General features: G+C 41.1%; 1 protein-coding gene across 1 annotated transcript in view; it reads left to right on the top strand.

Annotated features, from left to right (window-relative positions):
• TBXAS1 (thromboxane A synthase 1) overlaps window positions 1-24,198 on the top strand; it is a 278,530-nt gene that overhangs the window by 5,537 nt on the left and 248,795 nt on the right. The window contains exon 2 of the mRNA XM_067536094.1: window positions 14,202-14,387. Coding sequence (XP_067392195.1) covers window positions 14,290-14,387 — 98 coding nt within the window. The 5' untranslated portion in view covers window positions 14,202-14,289. The remainder of the gene's footprint in view (window positions 1-14,201; window positions 14,388-24,198) is intronic.

Here is a 24,198-nt window from a genome sequence, read left to right as displayed (position 1 = left end):
GTATAATTTGCCTTTTGGTTTTGGTGCTCGACTGTAGGGCTCACAGCTTTCAAGTTTTTCTCTGATGCCATGAGGGCTAGAAACTTACTTGTCTTCTTCCTCCCCCCTGCCCCTTTTTTTTTTAATGAAAGTAAGATTCTCCCATAATTACATGATTCCAGGAACTGCGGCTTCAGGAGGGGGAAAAGCCCCAAACCCAGATATCCCAAGACTCGCAATAAAAGCCTGAGAGTTGACAATGCCTCATTTACTACTTTGTACTTTACATTCCCCCTCTTCTCCCCATCCAGCCCATCCCTTACACATGCACATCACCTCTGAGTTGGCTCTATGTAGAATGAGTGTGAGGGAGCCCAAGGGAGTTCTATTTCGGTGTAGCTGGCATGCCAAGGATCCAGAAAAATGGACTACAGCAAGAAAAGTAACTAGCAAGAGGGTGTACATAGTGTAAGCTAAAGTAGGCCAAACCTATTTCATTTGACATCTTCTGCTCTTCTCTGTTTAAGCTATCACAACTGAGACTCCATTACATATTGGTAAGTGGGTTTACATAGTCCCTGGGGAGTCTTGGGTCCTGCTCTGTCAACACTTAATGCTTGTGCTTCATGTTGTGTACATGACACGTATGATGCACATCCAGTTAAGCACAGGTATAAATGTGGCAGAACTGGGGCCTGCGTGAATATAAAGGAATCCCAACTTGTGGTACTTCTTATGTGTTGCATCTGAATTTGCTCCATTGTATGAAGGAATTTATTCCCCATCCCCTTCTTATGGCAACTGTATACATTCTGATACACAATGTGGTAACTGTTCTGTATTGTATATGCATGTCTAAAAGCTTGTGATGTCTACACACTGCAGTTATGATTTTTGAAGTATTTACTGTGTGGGAGATTTTCAGTCACAAATAGCAGTTAGATGTCTAATTTGACTTCTGAGGGGAGTTAGGTGCCTATCTGCTTCTTCCTGCCTTCGAAAAATCTCCCCATATCTTTTATTCACCAGTAGAACTTTTTAATGAAATAAGGAGTTACTTTTGCAGCCTGAAATAGACTCTAACTGGGCATTGTTAACAAGGCTTTAAAAAAGTACAGTAATTGACAGCTTCCTGATTATACTTTCCAGTTGAATGTAATCTTTTTGCAATAGCATTTCCTTTAAACATATATATATGTGGGATAATCACGTAACAGCATGCCACTGTGGTTTACATGCTTCTTGATCTTTAAAAAGTTCCTGCAGCAATAATATTAGACAAATGACTTTGTTACATGCTTTCCCTGTTGGTCTTTTCTTTGCCAATCCACCCACCCATTTTAGCTTGTGTTGGATGGATGGAAGGTTCTAGAGTTGTCATTTCCCCCCTCTTTGGCTACATAATGCCAGCCTTTTACCCCCCTTTATTCATGCTTTACCTCCAGTTGTGGCTGTTAGAATTACTGAGCTTGGACATCTGGCCTGTGCCCTTTCTTGGGCCCAGTTTTGCAACCCCCTATTCATATTGAATAATATTACTCACATGGGTAGTTCCATTTATATCCCTGGGACTTCTTGAGTGAGCATATACTACTTGATGTAAGGGTGACAGAACTGGTCCAAAGAATGATCCTGCTACTCATCAAAGGCCCCAGACTCCCTGGAGAAGGGCAAACATAGCACCTATGTTTATGAAGGGGAACAAAGAGGACCCAGATCACTCGATACCAGTCAGCCTAACTTCAGCATCTGGTAACATATTGGAACAAATTATTACACCATCAGTTTGTAAGCACATAAAAGATAGTTATAAGAAAAGCTGACATGGATTTGTCAAGAGCAAATCATGCTAAGCCACCCTAATTTCCTTCTTTGACAGGGTTACCAGCCTAATGGATAGGGGAGAATCAGTAGATGTGGTGTGATGTATCTTGATTTCAGTAAGACTTTTGACACAGTCCTACGTGACATTCCCATAAGCAAATTAGGGAAATATGGTCTAGATTAAATTACTATACAGTGGGTGTACAACTGATTAAAAACACATAATCCAAGGGTAGTTATGGTTTGCTGTCAAACTGGGAGAACATAACCAGTGGGGTCCTGCTGAGGTCTGTCTTGGGTCTAGTACTAGTCAATATTTTTATTATTGATTTGGATAAGGGAGTGGTGAGTATGATTGATTATAAAATCTGTGGATGACACCAGTATGGGAGAGGCTGCAAGCACTTTGGAGGACTGGATTATAATTCAAAATGACCTTGACAAATTGGAGAACTGGTCTGACATCAACAAGATGAAATTCAATAAAGACAAGTGCAAAGTAGAACACTTAAGAAGGAAAAATCAAATACACAACTACAAAATGGGGAAATAACTGGGTAGGTGGAGGTATTGCAGAAAAAGATCTGGGGTTTATAGTGGATCACAAACTGAATATGAATCATCAGTATGATGCAGTTGAAAAAAGGCTAATAAGACACAGGAGGTAACTGCTCTGCTCTATTTGGCGCTGGTGAGGCTTCAGCTGGAGTTCTGTGTCCAGTTCTTTCCTGAAGTGTGGTACCCAGAAGTGGACAAACTGGGTAGAATCCAGAGGAGAGCAATTAAAATTATTAGAAAACCTGACCTACATGGAAAAGTTAAAAAATGGGGCATGTTTAGTCTTGAGAAAATAAGTCTTAGGGGGACCTGATAACAGTCTTCAAATATGTAAAGAGTCAGTTTAAAGAAGATAGTGATCAATTGTCTCCATGTCCATTGACGGTAGGACAAGAATTAATGGGCTTAATCTGAAGCAAGGGAAATTTAGGTTAGATATTACAAAAGTTATCCTTTTAGCTAGAAAGTTAAATTCTGGAATAGGCTTTCAAGCGAGGTTGTGGAATCCCTGTTGTTGGAGGTTTTTAAGAACCGTTTAGTCGAACAGCTGTCAAGAATGATCTAGGTTTACTTGGTCCTGCTACAGTGGAGGCAATTAGACTAGATCAGTGTTTCTCAGCCTTTTTGACACCAGGACCGGCTTCCTATACTGTGTCAGGGATATCTCTGGGACCAGTGCTGGTCCATGGCCCGGTCGTTGAGAAACACTGGACTAGATGACCTCTGTTACAGATATCCAATCACATGCAGTGTCTTTGGGGACCATATTGTATTACATCTATGAATGGTTTGTATATGATTGTGTTCTACTCCATGGGGAAGGGTTACCACAGCTCCTACAGGAAGTAAAAACAATGGGGGTGTGACCTGTCTGTGCCTAAGGGAGCCCACTTGAAAATGCCAAGGTCAGGGCAGGCTGCAAAAGGGAGACCAGATTCTCCCAAACTGGTGGCTAACACTGCTGTTAGATTCCCCAACCAGTCACAAACAGTGCTTCTGATTCCCCACACTAGTTATCAAGAAGCTAAAACAAAAAAAAAATACACAGCCCCCTTTGCTGACTGGGAACCAGAGACTGAAATGCAGTAAGGAGGTCCAGTAAAGAGAGAAGTTATTTAAAACTCAATTCCCTTTACTCAAATGTTCTCATGACCTCAAAGAGTCAGCCACATTGATAGATTAGCATAAGTTTTTGGATCTTACCCAAAATATCACGCTGTCAGGCAATCCTTTAGTAACTAAAACTAAAGGTTTATTATGAAAGGAAAGAAACGATAAGAGAAATGTTAAATGGTCAAAGCAATTGGATACATATAAATTACTGAAAAGTCCATATATATCAGATTCTCAGTAGAACTGTGGAGTTTGCAGGGTTGTACAGTCCCTCTGGTGTACATCCGGTACCTGGATGGCTGGGTGTCAGTCCTTTCTTTCACAGCTTCAGTTGTAGATGAGTTGATCCAGAGGTAAAGAGCAGTAATGAAAACAAGATGGGATAGTACAGCTGCCTTTTTATGTCCCTTTGCCATGTGGCATGTCCCATACACAGCCACGCAGCTCACGGCATGGAAAAGCCTCCAAATCCTCTATCTGTAGGGCATGTTCTTACATGTCCTGGTGACTCATAAGATATAGTCCTGGCTTCTCTCCCTGGCCTCATTGTACCTGTGAGTTTCCTTAACGGGCCATTAAGCAGGCTTAGTGCTGCTGCCATCCTGTCTGAGGTGTCACCCAGAACACAGCACAAGTTGAAATACCAATATATCATACATATTTAGAACTTCTTATACAACACTGATACATGCATATAAATGTGTTTATTAGTCTTAGCAAATTATAACCTTTCCAACAGTACCTAACATAGCATATCTCATACAAATTATTGTAATTTTGTAGTATTGATATCTATAACATTATAAATGGTCACCCCTAATTCAGACAGCATCACGGGGGAGGGGGAGGGGAGTTAGGTGAATCACTGAGGCTAAACAATAATAGAAAGGTACCAACCCTGGGAGTGGTTGGCATATACTGGTTCAAGATGGCTTTTCCAGAGACCATGAAAGGATTTTTAGTGTAAAAGGATGAATCCAACAAGTGAACAGGACCTTCTGTACAAGGGGAGCCCCCTGATTCTTGCAGAAGGGTTGGAAAGACTTTGGCTCCATGTGACTTATGGGTGACTCCTGGTATATTTAGTGTGTGTTTTAAATCTGTTTGTTGTTTTTTATGATGGTTTTTTCTCTGTAACACTTTTACCTTAAGAATAAATGTGCTTTCTTAGGAAAAGCTATGTGGTAACTTACAACTGCTGTTCATAGGCCTCTGAGATAAAGCAAAGTGTAGGTGCTGGCCTTTATGCAGACCGGCTTGCTGGGGATATCACACAGTAAGGCAGGGAGCAGTGCAGCTTTAAAACCCCCCAAGTTAGAAGAGATTTGGGGCAAGGTTCCTACCCGGAGATGGGTGATAGCTGACTGAGAATTCCTGCAGTGGACCAGGGAGAGGGCATACAGATGCAATTACCTTGAAATAGCGACAACCTCTCAAGGTCCCTTCCAACCTTACATTTCTATGATTGAGGGAACCTGCTGGAGAATATCCCATAGCTCGGTGGTTAGAGCACTTTCCTGAAAGGGGAAGATGCTTGTTTAAATCCTCTTTCCCTCTCAAACAGAGGGATGAATTGAACCAGGTCTGCAACATCACAGGAGAGTGCTCTAACCACTGGGTTAAAAGTTATAAGATAAGTATCCCCACCTCCTCCTCTTTGGCCATTTTATGAGGAGTGGGGCAGGGGCTTAGCTCATTCTCACAAGAAACAATTTAGCTACTTAAGATGCCTGACTCCAGGAAAGGCATTAATGGTTGTGGATTACAAGCAGGGATGAGCACGTCCCTGCACCCTGGACTTAAAGGGGCAGTGCTTACTACACACCCCTCTCATTGGCATCTCCCATTGGCTAGCTTAGGTGTGGCTCCCTGCCCAGCTAGCTGGTTTTTGTGGATCAATTCTAAGGCATCTATTTTTCCCATCATTGTATAGGGAGCCTGAGTGCTTAACTCAGGCTTTTTGTCGCAGTGTTGTTCCTATACTTTTCTAGGTGCCTAAAAGTTAGGTGCTGAGAGTTGCATTTCAGGATCCTGCCGTCACTCCTTCAGTAACTCAATTTATTGCAAGAGTGATGAGATCTGTGTTTTTCTTTTTAAATTTTTTAAATTTTAATTTTTTTTTAAACACAGGTTTTACATGGGTTGCCAGTGTCAGAGAGGTAGGTTAGTAAACACACATTAGTTACATAATTAGAGGTAAGGGTTTATTCGTTTCCTTTCTGTTCATTGTATCTGTGTTCCTTAGCTGAAGTAAAGACTGGAAAACTATTACAAATGTATAGGTTTACTAGCCAAATTAGCTTTTAAAGCAGCTATGAAATTATAGACAGCAGAATAAAGATTGTGAACAATATCATCTGTCGAAAATTGTCTTCAACATGGGAAGTTACAATTTACCAAGAGTTAATAAATCGGTATAACTAGTTCCAGGTTTTATCACAATCTTGTTACAAAGGCAAACTTTTATCCTAGTTCTCTACTAGTCTGGGCAGCTGATCTTTGATATTAATATGGAACTATAGACCCTTAATGTATCTCTAGTCAAGTTTTATGGGACACTGCTCTTGTCAGTTCAACCAACATTTCTAAAGTTGGATTTAGAAATTTAGTCAAGTTACTAAGGGTATGTCTATACTGATGGCGGCAAAGTCGCCGCTGCCAGATCGATCTTTCTGGATCAATTGAGCAGTCAGTGTAGACCCGTTCAATCGATCAGGAAGTTGATGCAGTAAATCCACCCCCTCAAGTGGCGTAGCACTGCAGCGCAGTGCAGTGAAGACAGCGCACAGAAAGAAAGCCCAGCAGTTGACTGCCACCGAATTTCCAGGTAAATGTAGACCAGGGCTAAATTATCAAAGAATGTCAACTGAGTTCAAATTTACCTTAACCACTTATATACACTCAAGACTATTGCACATTAAACCAAATATAATATATAGATAATTATTTTGAAGCTATTCTAATTTCTCTGGAATTTCACCCATACTGTAAGCTCTTACGTTACTTTAACCAAAAGTTCAGATAGTGGTAAAACCTTTAGCTTGCAAACTAATTCAAAGTTTCTTCCTCCATCTGTGCAAGACACTATTCGTTCTCTTGCCCACAAAATGTGTGTGACTTCTAGGCTGAAATCTTTGAAATAATCAAGATTTCTCACAGCTAATTTGTTTGTAGGGAAGCAGTTTCTGCTTTCAAATAATACCAGGCTTAATTAATGTAATGAGTTTCTCCAACCTCAGTGCCTTCAATGGAGTTAGTGAGCCCGTGGTTCCTGAATACCATGATCAGCTTCAGTAAGAATCACCACTCTTACCTCCACAGATCTAGTAACCGTCCCTGACACACCAAGAAATGTATCTACAGCCAGGACCCAAGCTCATGGTCAGAGGAAAGCTCCTAATAGCCCAGGATACACCTACTCAAAGTGGCATCAGACTCTGCCAAGGCAACAGATGCAAAACTAGCAGACGTATCTCCACTGCTATGATGATCAGTTACTCCCCACAGCACACCTTTCAAAATCCATGGGGCCTGCACATGCCTATCACAACATATGGCATCCTTCATCCAGTGTATTAAATACTCCAAGAAAACTACATGGATGAAACCCGATCATCACTACATTCACACACAAAAACAATAAAAGACAAAACCACACTATCACCCGTGGGTGAACACTTTTTTCACGAAGTGATCACTCCATATCTGACCTCTCTGTTCTCATCCTCAAAGGAAACCTGCGTAGCACCTTCAAAAGACAAGCCTGGGAACTTAAATTCATAACTGCACTGGATACTTAAAAAAAACAGAGACACTGGTTTTATGGTTCATTCCAACAATTTGTAACACACCCTGCTGCCTACTGACCCTCCTTTGTCCTACTTCTGCAGAGGTGCTGTGGCCCATTTCATTTTAAGTAGTGTCCTACAACATGCGTAAACCCCTTATGCTTAATGATCTGTCTCACCTCGTATTTAGCTGACACCCTGATTACTGTCTCCAGATCTGAAAAAGAGCCCTGTGAACCTCAAACACTTGTCCCTTCCACCAGCAGAAGTTCAACCAGTAATTACTTACCCACCTTGTCTCTCTTGGCAATTCAGTGTAAATTTTAGACAATGAAGACTAAATTTGTTAGTGAATAATAAGTATCCATTTTAGTCATTCAAAGGACTTTGACTCTGGTATGTACTTTCTGAGGAGCATTTAATTTAACATGAGCCGATCACTGCTTTGGGAATCAATTCATGTATAAAAACCACTTTTGAAAGTGTCATGAAGGTGGGTTCTCCAGCTCATCTTCACAGTTCCACTCAATCTGGAGAAACCAGTTCCTGTATCACCTGAATGAACTCTCAGGGCTAGTCTACACTAGAAGTGCTATCACAGTTCAGCTTCGCTGCTATAGCACATCTGGTGAAGATAATCTGTGCCAATGGGAGAGAGCTCTCCCATTAGCATAATCAATCCACCTCCATGAGAGGCGGTAGCTGTGTTGGTGGGAGAAGCTCTCCTGCCGACACAGCACTGTCCACGTCAGCACTTAGGTCGGTGTAACTTACTTCGCCTTATGCACACCCTTGAGTGACATAAGCTATCCCAAAGTAAGTGGTAGTATAGGCCTCAGTGTTATGACAGCTGTATTCCTATTCTTGTTCTGGATTTTGCAGCCGTCTCCCTAGATAGAGGGTTTGTTGGACACTTAGTTCCCAGCAAGCTGGAGCGTAAATTTACCCTGCGCTAGCCTGCCGTGTATTAAGTGTCCAGGTGGATGCAGCTGCTGGGCACTGAAAGTTCCATAACGTGCTTTGATCTACTCCTATTCCAAAGAGGTCGCTCAAAGTGCACAAAGGAACTCTCCCCGTGTGGCAGCAGAGGCCATATAGACACAAAGGGTAACTACATGGCAAAAATAAATAAATAAAATCAAAAAGGTGGCAGAGTGTTTAGAGCCCAGGTCTAAAGACTCAGGCTCAAGCTGCATTACTAAAAGTAGCAGTGTAGACATTCCTGCTCAGGCTCTAAGGCTTACCCCATTCGTGAGGTTTCGGATTCTTAGCCACAGTGTCTGCACGGTTATTTTTAGCACTATAGCGCAAGCTTCAGTCCATAGACCCAGGCTCTGAGGCTCACTGCCATGGCTCTTTTTGTTGGTTAGTGTAGATATACCCTTAGTATAGGGCAGGCTAATGCAGGCCAGATTTGCACCCCAGCTTTCCAAAACAAGAAGTGTTCATGTAGACAGGCCCAGAGTTAATAGGGTGCTTGTTAGCGACAAGACTTTTCAGTTGTTACGAAGCAGGGAGAGCTCTTCCAGGCAATGGCAGTCTCCCCCTCTCTCAATCTTCCATAGGTTTCAGCTTCAGGAAACAACCTGTTGAACAAGGGGCTTTTTTACATTTTCTGCTGGATGGGGTGGAACATGGCAGCAATCAGAAAGCGACCTGTGCTCCCAGCAAAGATTTCACATGTTCAACCGGAATACAAGTTGTTGTGTTCCTTCTCATCCTCCAATGGGAAAACGAGGAGTCTCCTTTATGGCTTCTTGTACGTTGTCTGGAAAATTCCAGGTTCTTCATGCAAGATACCCTGAGCCATTCCGGTTTATGTAAGACATGTTGGGCCATATGTTGAACACATGCTGGACCAGCTCCAGTCAGCAGCCTACCTCTGCAAATTACTTTCTGAAGGCCCCTCTTCAGTGTGCTTCTGGCCAACCTTGCACAGCGCCATGGCCTTTGCAACAATGCCTTTAGCTGTTTGCAGAAATGTCTATTTTGAAGTTTAGAACAGAGTCTTTACATAAAGTTTCTTTACACTCTTATATGACCCTGTCTTTGTTTAGCTGTTCATCATACAGCAATATAAAGTCATTTGTTTGGTCCGTCACCAATGGGAGATAACAATTAATGCAATAATATGAAATGCCTACCTCTGTACCAGCACTTGATTATTTCCTATCCTTCAGTGATAAAGTTAGTAGGACAGCTTCAAGTGTGAAACTGTCTGTGCAACTGCCAACCACACTGTTGATCAGGGTATATGATCTTAGAACATTTTGGTTGGTTCATCTTAAAGATTTACATTTCACATTAACTTCTCGTTATGCTGTTTGACTACATCAGCTTCTTTATGTATTAGATATTTGTTTTGTATTCTACACAAACGCCTTTTTGTTAGATTAGTTATATATATCTTATTGATCACTTTTCTATTTAAAATAAACAGCTTGGGCTGAACAGTTTGTAGTGGTTTGTGTTCAGGTTGCTTAGGCTACAAAAGTTCCTTGAACTGAAGGGATCTGTTAAAGAAAGCTTTAGATAGGTATATCCGCTACTTAAACTTTTTAAATGTTAATTGACACCTTTTTAGATTTCCTTTATCTAGCATTAAAGTTATACCTTCTGCTACTATATCAAATATCATGGGTCTACAATTTGTCCATTACAAATTCATAGGCATAAAGCATATAAAATAGAAGAAAGGAATTTACTTCATGATTTAGCACAAGTTTATGGTTGTTAGCTTAGCTAGTTAGCTTTTACTCAGCTTAAATATGCTGTCTATGGCGCACAGAAACAGTATGCACTTTTTGACATGTTTTAAAATTTTAGGCCTAAATTATGCCAAGGATTCTGGCTTATGTCTTAAGATCTGTAACATTGTTATTCATTATGAATTCCATATTTTCTGAGTCATCACTACACCAATCTATGGCAAGAATTTTAAAGGCTTTCATCGTAGTAGGATATTTATGTTGCATTCCAGTTTAGAACCTGGTTTTGTTGCAACTATGTTTAAAAATTATGTCTGGGAGCATGGACAAGGCTTTTTCCTTCACTCTTCCTAGAAAATTTAGACTATTTTTCAGTTCAGGAACTGTTGAACTTCTAGTATTTGTCACACAGTTTCTGAACTTCCTTGTTTTTTGTTCTCTTTTTACTACTGCAGACACATGCATGTAAACTAGGTCTCTTGCTCTGTAAGACTTCAATGGCTTCTGCCCTGCAGGTCAAATCCTGCTTTAGTTCTTCCCCAACTGCATCCCTCTAACTGTGTGATTCTGCTGCTGCATATTGAGGGTGGGAAGGGACGAGAGATGGGGCACCCAAGCATAGGTGTGACCCATCCCTGTCTAGGGTAGCCATCTGAAAATGCCAAGGTCAGGGCAGGCTGTAAAAGGAGAGGAGATTCTCCCAGCACTGGTGGGTGACACTGACATCAGACTTCCCAACCAGCCACAAACAGTGCTTCTAATTCACCACACTGGTTATCAAGAAGACAAAATAAAAATATACATAGCCCCATTTAGTGCATTTCAGTCTCTGGCTCCCAATCGGCCACTAGGTCCAGTAAAGAGACCAGTTATTTAAAACTCTGTGCTCTTTACCAAAAAGATTTCTCCTGACCTCAAAGGGTCAGCCACAGTACCAGATCAATATAAGTTTTTAGATCTTACCCAAAATACCATGCTGCCAGCCAATCTTTTAGTAACTAAAACTAAAGGTTTATTATAAAAAGAAACAAACAAACTATAAGAGAAATGTTAAAGGATTAAAGCAATCAGACACATACAATTGATTTGAAAGTCCATATATATCAGGTTTCTAGTATAATTGTGGAGTTTGCAGGCTTGTATAGTCCCTCTGGTATGCATCCAGTACCTGGATGGGTCTCAGTCCTTTGTTTCACAGCTTCAGTTCAGTTGCAGATGAGTTGATCCATAGGTAGTAGATAGGTGGCTGAAGGCTGGAGACGACTGAAGACAGACTAAAGACAAAACGGACGTGAAGTAGCTACCTTTTATGTCCTTCGGCCTTTGCCATGCTGCTTGTGGAATTTTACAGGAATAAGATGGAGTCCAGGGTCACATGAGTGACTGGTGACTCATCGGGTATATCCCTGGCTTCTCCCCTGGCCCATTGTACCCGTGAGTTTCCTTAATGAGCCATTAAGCAGGCACTTGTGCTGCTGCCATCCTGTCTGGGGTGTCGCCCAGACACAGCACAATTTGAAATATAGATATCTCAACCATATCCATAACTTCCATTACACATACAACACATAAACATTATCATCTTGCTTAGCACATTATAGCCTTTCTAACAGTACCTGACACGGCATCTCCCACACGGATTATTATGATTTTGACATATTGGTGTTAAATAATATAATAAATGCCCCCTTTCTCCCCCCCCCCAATCCAGCCAGCGTGACAATAGGTTTGTGTGGGACAGATCTGAGTTCTGTAGGTTCTCCCTGCTGTGGGGGGGAATCTGGGATGGAAGAAGCCATGGTGATGAACACAGTATAAATGTCAATGGATTATAATCCCTGTGGATCTATGCCCTGCCTGTCCTTGACTACATGAGCTGCAACCTGCATGGAGCCCTGCTGCTCTCTGACGTTGCAATGACCAGCCACAGAGTAGTTCTGCCCTCTGAGGACAGAGGAGTCCTTCCCCCTCAACCTTCTCTGGCATTCGACTGAGAGGAACGGAACTTGCCCCTATATGGAGTTACATACACCTGACTGACATCGTACTTCTCCTATCAACCAGTTGTAGTGTCACCCAGGAGGGGGTTGTGAGCAGAGATGAAAAAATAAGTCTCCTATTAACTCTTCAATAAAGATGATGATTCTTATGCAAATGACTCTTGTACGGAAGAGGGAGGGAAGAGAAATACTGAAAACAGGCCCTATAAATAGAATGCTTCTAAAGGTTTTACTCTGGGGAGCAGCTGGGACTTTGAGACGCAGTCTCTCTTTTGGGAAATTAGCGACTTGACTGTGGTGTCATTGTAAATACATTGTAGCAAATGGGCCTGTGAGGCATGTTCCAGGTGGGTGTTGGGATTAGTGTTGTGTGCCTTCTCTATGTGGGTGAATATGTCAAGTTAAAAATTTTAGCAAGGAACAGGTGCAGAGGTGTAAAAACACAGTGCCCAACAACAATAAAACTACTTGTTTATGCATTTTGTTCCCAATTGGATGCTGATTTGAAAATCCACTTTCCTTCATTATGTGTGTGTTTAAGAACCGTACATCCCATCCACCTGGAAAGTTCCAGTGAGCTTCTAAAAATAATCAAGCAAGATCTGGGCTCAACTCTGTATTGACTGAACTCAACAGGAGTTTTGCCATTGCCTTCAGTGGGAGAAGCATCAAGCCTACTGTGGGCAATTATATATATATATACTTTTTATCAAAGAAATGCAGTAAAGACAAAATATCTAATGTCTCACTCTCTAGAGTTGTGGCTAATCCTCCTCCTTTTTAAAAAGCTTTTAAGAAATATTCCATATAAACTAAAGTGCAGCAAGATCAGTTCTATTTGGGATCAGTTTTGCCTGGTGATTCACATTTCCAGTCTTGAATTGTGATGCAATTGTTCTTAGATAACTTGGCAACAGCAAACCAGCAGAGCTATTATTGACCCAGAGTAGCATCTGGAAGCAATGGCATTATTAATACAATAAGCAAGGTTTTCTGTGAACTAGTGTGCTACTCTCTGGAGCTGATGAGCTGGTTAACAACACCTTTTACTTATTTCGAAAGGATCTGGGCCTGAAAAGGTATTAATGTAGCTGTGAACCACAGAGAACTAAAATAGCAGTGATTGTTTTATAGTAGAGCCAAATCTTCTTAAAATTAAACTCTTTTGTGTTGTAAAGTATCAGAAAAGTAAAAATCTCCATTTTCTCCTCTTTTCAGAGAGGTTAATAATATAATACAGTGATATCGGAGAAGCCTGGGCACATTAAATCTAAGCTATTATCTCAGGGGGCTGTATAAGAAGAAACTACTTTTCATCTTGTGTGTTATGGGACTCTGATGTGCAGAATGTCTAATTCTTAAGGTTACTAGATAATTCACAAACCTAGTTCTCTTTGGAATATTTTAATTTGCATAACTTTCAAAGAGGTTGTGTGCAATATCTATTTTTTTCTTTAAATAATAACAAAATATGTTGGCTGCTCCTGGGGCCAGGAATCTCATGGGTGGTGGAGGATGTCTCTCACTTGAAAGTCACTTTTAACTACAGCTCAGGCCATTAGTGATTTGAAATTCACTAGCATTTGATACCTTATGTGTAAGGAGTTGTGTGCACATCATAGAGACACTCCTTACTTTAACCCTGTTTGCTGTCTAATCTGAGATACCATGGACTGAACTGGCATGGAAGCTGAATTGCCCATTTGCTTCTTGAGGTGCGCGTTCAAGTCAGGGTTGAGTCATGTTAGAGGGACACTGGAGGATGCTTGTTGCACCTCTCTATGGACAGCCCATTTCCAGGGCTGCCTATTAAGAAATGTTCCCCTGCATCAGCACTACATTGCCAAATTTGTTCACATTTTAAAGGAACTTTTCTATTGCAGAAATAGAACTTTTCTATTTTTATTTCTATTTACAGAACAGAGACTTCACTTAGTCTCTTTTTCGCTCTTTTCAAATCTATTCCACATATGCATGATGTATTTCCTCTTATTTCTTCCCCCCTCTTGCTGCTAATTTATGGACTAACTCTGATGTCTCAAGCAGCAGCTATGTAAATATTTATTGACGCGACAGTCATCAAAGGGGGGGAAAAAAGTTGCTTCATCACATTACACGGGAAACCTTTAACTTCTGCCTCTCTCTGAGGTGCCGTCAGTGAGAACAGGACAAGTTCACAATTAAGAGTTGGCTTCACATACTTTGTTCTCTTGGTTCCTGTTTTACTACAGGAACATTCATATAACCATGGCAGGTCTTATCTGTTACTGAGGAGACTTCCCCATCAACCTCAAGGCAAGCATTGTGCAGTGAAGGAAAATGGAGCTTGCAGATCTCTTGAAATTTGCCTTCATGGAAATCAATGGAACAACAGTAACAGTGTCTCTGCTGGTGGTCCTCCTACTCCTACTCTATTGGTAAGTGTATTCATACTAACATGATATCTATGCAATACTGAAAGCTGGGGGGGGGGGGGAAAGAGCTCCAGGAGTAGATTCTCCTAGCAGGAATTCAGCACCAGTGTAACCTTTCAATTAGTGTTTCATTTTAAGAGGATGGAGTGGGGGTAGATGCAGAGATTAAAAGAATAAAATAGGCACTTATTAGAAAGTCTTGTCAAATTTGTTAGAGAATTTTGTCCTTTCTATGGATTTTTATAATTTTTTTAAAAATCCCTGTTAAATTGAACCCTATCAAATTTCTGTTAATATCTATTGGTTTCATCCACATTAAATTTCCATTGAAGAATGACAAAGGTGGTTAGATTTGAAAAGGAAAGATGTATAATGTCAGTTGCAGAGTCTTGAGGGACTTTCGTCTATCTTGATCTTACACACTCCCTTTGCATGGCTTTTCAATTCAAACCTACCAGCACTGTAAACACTACTTGAGTTCTCATGCTTATTTTTTTTTCCTCCCCCATTGAGTAGTGGAGTGATTGTTGACCTAATCATAAACATTGTAGGGGATGAGGAGGGAAGCTTATAAAGTAGGAAAGAACTGGGTTACAGTGGACAGAGAACCTTTCCCACATGTGCTGATTATTTATTAGGCAAATTAGCAATAGTTTATTTGCCATCCTTGCTCTGTGTTTACTAGAGGTGTGCCTCAAATCCTTCTTCTCTGCCCCACCCCAATCATCAGCCATAGTTCTTTGTTTCTGTGTGTCCAAAGGAGAGATTACAGGAAAAATGTTAGGAAATCTAAGCTAAATAGAGTCTTTAGATCACTAGTAAAGATAAAAGCATGAAACTGCTAGCACAGAACATGGTAATAACACCATAGGGTATTACAGACATTGCTGTAGGTGTGTTAATAAGAGATGCTCACCTGCATATGCCTTGATTCTTTAATCTCATAGAGCCTCATCCATTGATATTTAAATCAGTGGGGGGAAAACTCCTGCTAACTTCAAAGGGAGTGAGGTTGGGCCTTTGGTGTCTTGGCAGCATGTATTAAACAGGTATGTTGGTGATCCAGTTTGGTTTAAAATAATACAGGTAATTGACCAAACCTCCTGTTGAAAAGTTGCAATCCAACCCAGCTGTTTTGTGGTCTGTTTTTGTTGTTTTTGTTTTGTTTTGAAATCCAGATAAATCCCTCTGAGGATTCTTGCTGCAGCACAGCCACAATCCACACTGGACATTGGGGTAAAAACCACCATCTGGCCCATAATCATTACTACAGTAAAACTCCCATTGACTTCAATGGGCATTTTGTCTGAGTCAGGAGTGCAGGATTGGGCCCATGAATTAGTTCATGCTGTTTTAAACCATCTTTAGACAGTAGATCACTTTCAGCTGCACGAAGGAGGGGGCAAAAACCCTACAATTTAGGGAGCTAGAAAAAGGGCTGGGAGGTTGCAGGCAAAGCCACAATTATTGCTTCTTAACCAGCTTCCAAAAATGCACAGTTCTGAGCCGTGCATGCATCTGCCTTCTGGTGAGCATTTCTTCATATAATAAATCCACATGCAGACCTGCCCATTACATGTTTTTCAAGAGGCCCTAACTCTGTTAAATCAAAAGCAATAATTTTTTTCAAATTAAGTGAAGATACTTAAGTCCTGGGGAAAATTCACAGTTGGCATAAGTTGCTGTAACTCTAATGACTGAATGAAGTCAATAGACTTGTTTCCTGTTTTGTCAGTCATGGATTTGACACAAAGCCTGTGCCACACTTCAGCTTTCAAGCATCACTTGCTCAAAAGAGTGTAGTTAGAATTGTTATAGTGGGAAAAGAATTTAAAAAATGCTGAAAATGTGGGAGGGGGGAATCATTGTTTGGTTAGAGATCCAATGTTTTCCTCTGAAAAAATATGTTTTGTGATGTTATAAGCCTGTGGGAAAGAAGTTTGGATGGCAATCTAACAATCTAATACTTACTACCAGTGTGATTGCAGTTATAATGCTTGCTGCTGATCTGTGGAGATGTATTAATACAAGTTTAGATAATTAAAAGATAAAGATGCCTGGAGGCCATTATTTCAATGAGAAGATAGTGTGTTTCTCAGACTTCCAGTAGAATGTGTTGGGCAACATATCTGGGCTGTCTGGTAAAAGTTCACCTAATGGACATAGTCTTTTCACAATCCATTTGTTATTTGTATCAGTAAAATATAATGATTCAAACTATAGGGTTAGTGGCTTGAAACACATCTGCAACCATAGGAAGAGAAGTGGCTTCTGCTGCTGTTAGAAGCCTATCAACCTTTTCCAATCTAGCCACTATTTATAAGGAGTCGTTAACTCTGCTGTGTGTTATAAAAATGCTTTGAAGGCTGAAACCTTGCAAGCAAGGAATTATTGAAAATAATACACACATGGTTGCTAATAGAAATGTGTCCATAATTCTAGAGCATGTTTACTTGTTACATTCAGGCTCTCTATGCCATCGTGCAGCTCCTTTGTAGGTGTCACTCCACATGACTATGATGGCAGGAGCAACTACATAGTTAAGATTCCATGAAAGTTTCCATTCTAATCCCCTATTTTTATTTGCTTATAACTTCCTGAAATTTTCATTTTTCAGGCCTGGCTTTTTTAAAAAAAAATTATTTATTTATATTATTTATTTATTGAATTTGAGTGAGAATGGTTCAGCCATTTTGCATATAAGGAATGGAGAATAATTGTAATATATCTGAAACACATTTTCAGCAGAAATGTGTTGTTTATGTTTATAATAGTACCTAGAGACCAGCCAAGATCAGGACCTAGTGTGCTAGGCACTATACAAACAGAGAGTAAGAGTATGTCTATCCTACAGAGACCGTACTGGCATAGCTACGTCACTGACGTTATGCTGGTATAGCCCTGTAATGTAGACAGAGTCTACACCAACAGAAGGGGATTTTCCATCAGTGTAAGAACACCATCTCCTTGAACGACAGTAGCTGTCCTGATGGAGGCACTCTCCCAGCAGTATAGCTGTGACTACTACACTGAGGGTTAGGTCAACCTAGCTATGTCCGTCAGGGATGGAGTTTGTTTCATATCCCTGACCAACATAGCTATGTCAACCTAACCTTTAAGTGTAGGCCAATCAGCACAGATGGTGACAGTCTAGAATAAAAGAGACTACTGGCCTCATTAGTGTCTGATGGTCCTTACTGTAACAGCTGCTGCGTGGAAGTAACCCTGAGTGAGGGGAGCAGCCTTGAGTCTTCTGAAGAAAATTGTTTTAGATTTCACTGAGTTATGGCCCTTTGAAAATCACACCCTACCCACACACAGTACATATTCCTTTTTTTTTTTTTTTTTTTTTTTTTTTTTTTTTTTTTTTTTTGGCTAGGATCCCAAAATGCACAGCTCCAATATAAAACCTTTAATCTCATTATGAAAGTATTCTTTGATTTTTTTTTTTTTTAAATCAAGTTGGTAACATTTAAAGTGGCTATCATCTATTACTATTTTTGTCCGTCATTTGGCAACCTATGTGTGGTGGTTTTGTTTTTTATAAACCAATGAAATCTTTACCATTTTACCAAATACAAAAAAGGACTAGTTTGGCCACATTTTCAGTGTATTCTGTTGAAAACCTGGCCAATAAATGTCACAGCTGGGTGCTGAGCACTCTTGAAAATCTGTCCTCTTCTTCCTTCTCCATTTCTCTGATAACCAACCTGGATTACTGTCTTTTGTTCCGTGTTTGTACAACACTTAATACAGTAGTATCCTGATCTATGACAGAGGCCCAAATAAGGAATCATAGTAATTTATCAGAAAAGTTTCTCCTAAGCAGACTTTCCTCTTCCAACCCCCAACGTGGAGACTAGCAGCCTATTCATTTAAACTTTCTGTGGCTGAGTTTCCTCATCTTCAAAATGGGGATAATAATATCTCAAAGGCTTAATTAGTATTTGCACAGCCCTTTGATATGCTCTGGTGAAAGATGCTGTAGCATAGCAGTGCACGTATTATTATTCATTTTCATTTTAACTAGATGCTGAGTTGGGTCTCCCGTGCTTGGGTGCAAACATTCTTTTGTGGCTTTCCTTTTGCTGTCTGTGAAACTGTTCATAAAATGAAAGCCGAAACTCATCTTTTTCTTTTAAAGTTTAATGTACCATAAGCTTTACGTTATGAGGAAGCTGTCACAGCTTTCTGATGCATGTGTTCAAACTGGATTTCCAACTGCTTGTCTAAACAAACCTGATTTTTAGAAAACTGGAAGTTGAAGGGGAGGGGTGTGTGTGTGTGTGTGTGTGTGTGTGTGTGTGTGTGTGTGTGTGTGTGTGTGTGTGTGTGTGTGTGTGTGTGTGAGAGAGAGAGAGAGAGACACAGATGCACACATTTCTCATTGCATGCTTTCAGGCATTGTGAAACAGGCACTTATGATGTTCTTGCCTGGTGCTGCAAAGCCAAATAATTCAAAAGATACTTCCCCCTTTTTTAAACATTTAAATCATTTATTTCTTGTATGATGTCTAGAGGCACTGATCAGAGCTCTGGGCTAGATGCTGTTCAAACGTAATAAAAAGACAGTCCCTGCCCCAAAGAGCTTGCAGTGTATATAAACTAGAGAAGAATTGGAATGAGAACAGTTCTTTTGAACTCTCTCTGCCCCTGAATTTTCAGAATAAATTTTTGTAAATTTCGGAGTAAACTTTTGGATAAAGTTTGGAGTTGGATCAACAACTAAACCTTGGTCTGTTTTGGATCAGAGTTCACTGCTCAAACCTGTCTCTAATGGACCAAATTAGAATGCTCAGCCTTTGAAATTTAGATCTGAAACCAAGCTGTCCCAACCTCCTAATGTTGGGAATTTTTAGATCTGGGGTTTGGGTAAGGTCCCAGAGAAAAATATAAAGTTCAGAGCCTGGCCCCCCCCTCTACAGATGGTTTTTAAAAAAACAAAAAAATACCCCTCAAATCCAAGCCCTAGTTTTGCAAAACCAAAACTTAGATGATCAGGCTTTGCAAAACGTAAACCAAAACCGTCTCTTTTCTTACCCATCTCCAATAATGTGTAATCTAAAAGCTGGGTAAAAATGAATTGTATCATAACTTTGATTTTTAAAACTGTAGTGCTTGTGAAGGGTACCAGATCACTAGGACTGGAAACTGCGGTACAATACTATACTCTACTTACCCACTGGATGCAGGTGTAATGTGGGCAGTGCCAGCTTCTCCTCACTACGTCAGTTCTTATTAGCTGAAAGGCCTACCTCTAAACTGCCTTCTAGCCCTTAGTCTTCATACTCTTTCCAGGGTCCAAGCATAATTTTTTTGGGCCCATACAGACTTGTAACATGGGCCACCTCCCACACACATACATACAATCTCATGAGCCATGAAAATTTTTTTCCTCATGGTAATGGGGTCTGCAGCCTAGGCCGGACCCCACAGGGCCTCCAGGCCCCAGTAAAGGGTACCCTTCCCCCCCCCCCCACCCATGTGGGGGCCCTGCCCCTTTCAGATCTTAACTACTCTGCTGAGACTGCTAGGAGTGTTTGAATATGATGGCTTTGAAATGTGGACCTGTTTCCACAGGAATCGTATTGAGAGGCACTGTTACATTTTGTGTTACAGCAGTGCTAGGTCCTAGAAGGGTGAAATAAGTCCCATAGTATATCCTCCGATAAGACATTGCTTGTGTGTGTGTGTGCTGTCTCTTTGTGAGCTGAGGTATTCATATTGTGTCTCTGACTGTATCTGGGTGCCTTATGTTCAGTTTAAAAAGGCAAACTATGAGTTGCTCCTGTTGATGACCTAATAAAATTACTGTCCTTGCTAAGGAAGCTGCCGCCTGGATCGGTAGAGGGTGTGGCAACTTGGAAGATGATGCACTTCCTAGAGAAAGTTGCTGTAGGAATTGGATAAAGTCAGGAAAATATGATCAACTGAAGGAAAGGAAAAGAATAGAGAGAAATTAAAATGTCAACACTTTTTTGGTGGAAAATTAAAATCTTCAGTCCTGGGAGAGAGGAAAAAAATACTAATGAAAGAAAACTTTCTTGTCTGACTCTTTAAAGGGATGCTGTTTTTTGTTTTTATTTTGGTTTGCAGATTGTATGAAATTAGGATCCAATGACTCTTGCAGTCTGTCTATACAGCAAATCCTGCATATTACTAAAAGTACTACAAACCTAGATAAAAAGGAGTTTTAAATACTTCTAAATAAATTCATCTTCCATCATGGTATAAAAGGGGGAAATAATGACTATGCTTCAGTGCAGGGGTTCTCAAACTTTTTTTGCTGGGACCCCCTTTGAAAATATTTCAGGCTGTGATGACACCCCAAAAAGTGATGACCGCCCAGTGTCCTGCCGCTCTTACTTCTGCACTGCTGCTTGGGGGGCATTGCCTTCAGAGCACCCAGCCAGCAGCTGCTGTTCTCTGACCACTCCGCTCTGAAATGCTCTGGCTGTCAGCCCTGCGCATGGCTGATAGCCGCAGCCCGGCATGTGCGGGGACTGACAGCTCGCAACCTCCCCATAATAACCTCGTGACCCCTTGAGAGATCCCAACTCCCAGTTTGAGAACCCGTGCTTTAGTGGTAGTTTGCTTCCTCCTTAGTTAATCTTTTGAGGCAGTGGTGGTATACCGCTCCTCTTTCAGGTCTTGCTCAAGTTCTGTTTTCTTAACTTTACTTTGAAGCAAACATACATTATTAAAAGTATGAGCCAAATATGACTTCAATTTTAGTACCTTTTTATTTAACTGGACATACTTTCTGAAATTTATCAGATCAGATGTTAGGGCAAGGGTTTGGCTGTGGAATTTTCAAATCAATAAGAGTTATACATTTTTATTTTTACGTATTCGTAGGGGTGAGAAAACTAGTTTGGATAAAACAAAACTTGTGCAAATCAAGCTTTTTGTCCAAAGACTTTTTAAACCTTTTTTTTAGGTCATTTTTTTTCTTTCCACACGCCTCTGTGCTTCCTTGTTCCTGTCTGAACCACATGTGTTGAAATCCCTTGGGCGCTTCTCCTGCAATATTTGCAGGCTAACTGGAAGCCTTATGAGAGCATGCTTTTACAAGACTTCCAGCCCAGCTTCACAGATTCAAGACATTCAGTTAAGCATCCAAACTTTGGGTGCTGGGAAGTGTTTTTCACTAGTAATAGGTGATGCAGCAGGAAACAGACGTCTATTTAACATGCCAAGAGGCTAATGTAACATGCTGAGACTTTTGTGTTTCTGTTGTAGCAGCCTGCCTAAACCCAACTTGCATTCTGATGTCTCACTAAATGTCTCACTGGAAATCTGACCCTCTTTCTCCAGTTCCATTCATGAATGACCAACTACCCTATGAATGATCTCAACTTCTAGCCCCCTGCAGAAGATACTGAGCACTTTGTGAGACTGGGCCCCAAAACTCTGATCTTTACTGATGTTCTTCCATTATTAGTAATATTGGGCTTAGTGACCCATGTTTTATAGTTTGGCAACCTCACAGTGTGTGGTGAACTCTAGATTAGTAGTCAGGTTGATAGGTGGTGGCTGGGAGGGGAAACCCCTCCTTTGATGCTCAGTTGGCCATGTTGGCTGCTTTCCAGAGAATGTCCCTTATGTTGGAGGAAGTGCTTTGCCTTGTTCAAGGGTTCTTCCATGTGAAGTTTCGAGGATCTGACTCAGCAGGAAATGTTGGCAAAGTCCCACTGACGACAGAAAATCTTCCAATTCCTCATTGCTTCTGTCTCACAGTCTTACATCAAGCAAATCTGGGTTTCCCACTAAAACATCAAATATAATTTGATATCGCAACTATGCAATGTGTGACTTCCTCTCTCAGAAAACCAGTTGACTCCGGGCAGGCCAGACCAAACTTTGCCTGAGAGGAAGCAGAGTAAGCTAATGAATTATGATTTGGAAGAGTGCCAGGCCACTAATGACTGAATATCTTTCGTTCTGAAAACAAGGACAATCTGATTATCTGGTATGAAGCTCCATCACAGCATTGATTGTACTGTTTATTATGAAGACAAAGGTCTCTTTATTTTTGGTTGAGGTGGAGAGGAGTTCCTCAAAATTATTTTTGCATCTGCAGAGCATAATACCTTTAGTATTTTCATAGGGTAAACTATAAAAGACCTTTTTATTTCTCATAAACCTGTATGCTCCCTGAGCGCTGTGTGACGTTGATACCCTCATTTCTCTCCTTAAGGGTGACATTCAGAGGACCAGCACAAGGTCTTGGCACCATTTTGGCCTTCAAAATAGGCCTTGAATTGGCCGCTTTCTGCATAGAGGTGAATTGTGCCATATTAATGGCAGGTCAAGGGATCCATATTTGGGTTATTTAGCCTTGAGTTTAAAAAAAAAACCAAAAAGAACATTTTAGTTTATTCAGGCACAAAGTTTGATTTAGAGTAGGGCTACTGATGCGAATGGTGCACTGAGATCGTCCTGCAGAATGTGTTAGTTCAGAATCCTAAATGCATACACACTTCAGCTCTTGGGACTCTGCTGTAAAACTTTCAGAACCCAGGTGGGAAATAGCCCTCCAATGCTGTAAAGTTAGTTAAAGCAAACGAAAAGGTCACCATTGCTGTATCACCCCGGCACAAGCTGACGACAGCCACGCTGCTGGCCTTCATCGCTGATGAGTGTGGATGTGACTGCAAAAGCTGCCCCACAGCCAGTGCTCCACTGTGGGGCTTGGATCTGGGCTGGTCTAGCTTGGGCAGGGCCAGGTTTGGCAGGAGATGAGTTGACTCAACTCCTTTTTCAGGAAACTTCCACTACTGGGGCTTCCGTGGAGCCCCTGCCCTGGGAATAGGGAGACCTGGATTCTGTCCCTGTCTCTGCCACTGGTGTGCTGGGTAGCTTTGGGCAAATCCCTTTGCCTGTTTCCCCTCTGTCCGTGTTGCCTCTTTGGGCTCTGGGCTCTTTGGGGCAAGGACTTATGGCTATGTGTCTGTATAGTGTCTTTGGGTGGGGTCTCGAAGTGCTACTGCAGTAGAACTATTCGGCAGTTTTAAAGATACTGCTTTCCCGTGGCTGAACCCAAGGGCAGGGGCGCTGGTGCTGGGAGTGCAGCAACACTCCCTAGCTTGAAGTAATAATAGCAACGCAAATGCTTCACAGTTTTGTTCAATGGCTTTCTGCACCGCCCCATACCTCTCCCCCTCTAAAAATTGTTCTTATGTCCTTGCCGAAGGAGGATGTTGGCAGCCCCATTGGCTCCCCTGGGATGAATACCTCCCTTCACCCGGTTCAGTTGCCCTGATTCAAGGGGTATAGATTTGTAATTTAAATTATTTGAAATAGTTTGGGCTAAGTTTTTCTCTGACCTAACTCCGCTGATTTAAATGCAGTTAGTCCTTCAGGCAATTTGGCCTTGACTGACTGGAGTTTCTGAAAAGTAGAATGGCAAACATAAACATTCTCCCTGTGCTATGTCCTCTCCTCACATAAATTCCATAGTGTTTTAACAATCCCCTCTAACTTTTAAAAAATCCAGCTATGGATTTGTAGATAAGTGTTCCATTCTCCTTTGTTCTGCCTGCTGGTTCAGCAACTGTTAGCTAATGCTTTTCACAGGCCTGGGTCCCCCTGCCAGAGGGAAGTGGAAGTAGGTAATTGTGCAGTATTTGATAGAGCTGCTTGAAAGTTACTGCTGAAAACTTTTTTGAGGTGCAAAAAAAAATGGCTATTTGGACAAAACTGAAATGTTAGTGCGAATTTCCATTTTTCTCACATTCTGGGGTGTATTTGTTGAAAAATAAGTTTTTTATAACAGTAACCAAATGTTCTCTCTTTTTAACAAAAACCTGTA

The sequence above is a fragment of the Emydura macquarii genome, unplaced genomic scaffold (assembly GCF_026122565.2).
Source record: "Emydura macquarii macquarii isolate MOO-44397 ecotype Brisbane River unplaced genomic scaffold, CSIRO-AGI_Emac_v2 contig_3530, whole genome shotgun sequence".
NCBI lineage: Eukaryota > Metazoa > Chordata > Testudines > Chelidae > Emydura > Emydura macquarii.
Note: the sequence above shows the minus strand (reverse complement) of the source record. Positions and strands in the feature narration are given on the sequence as shown.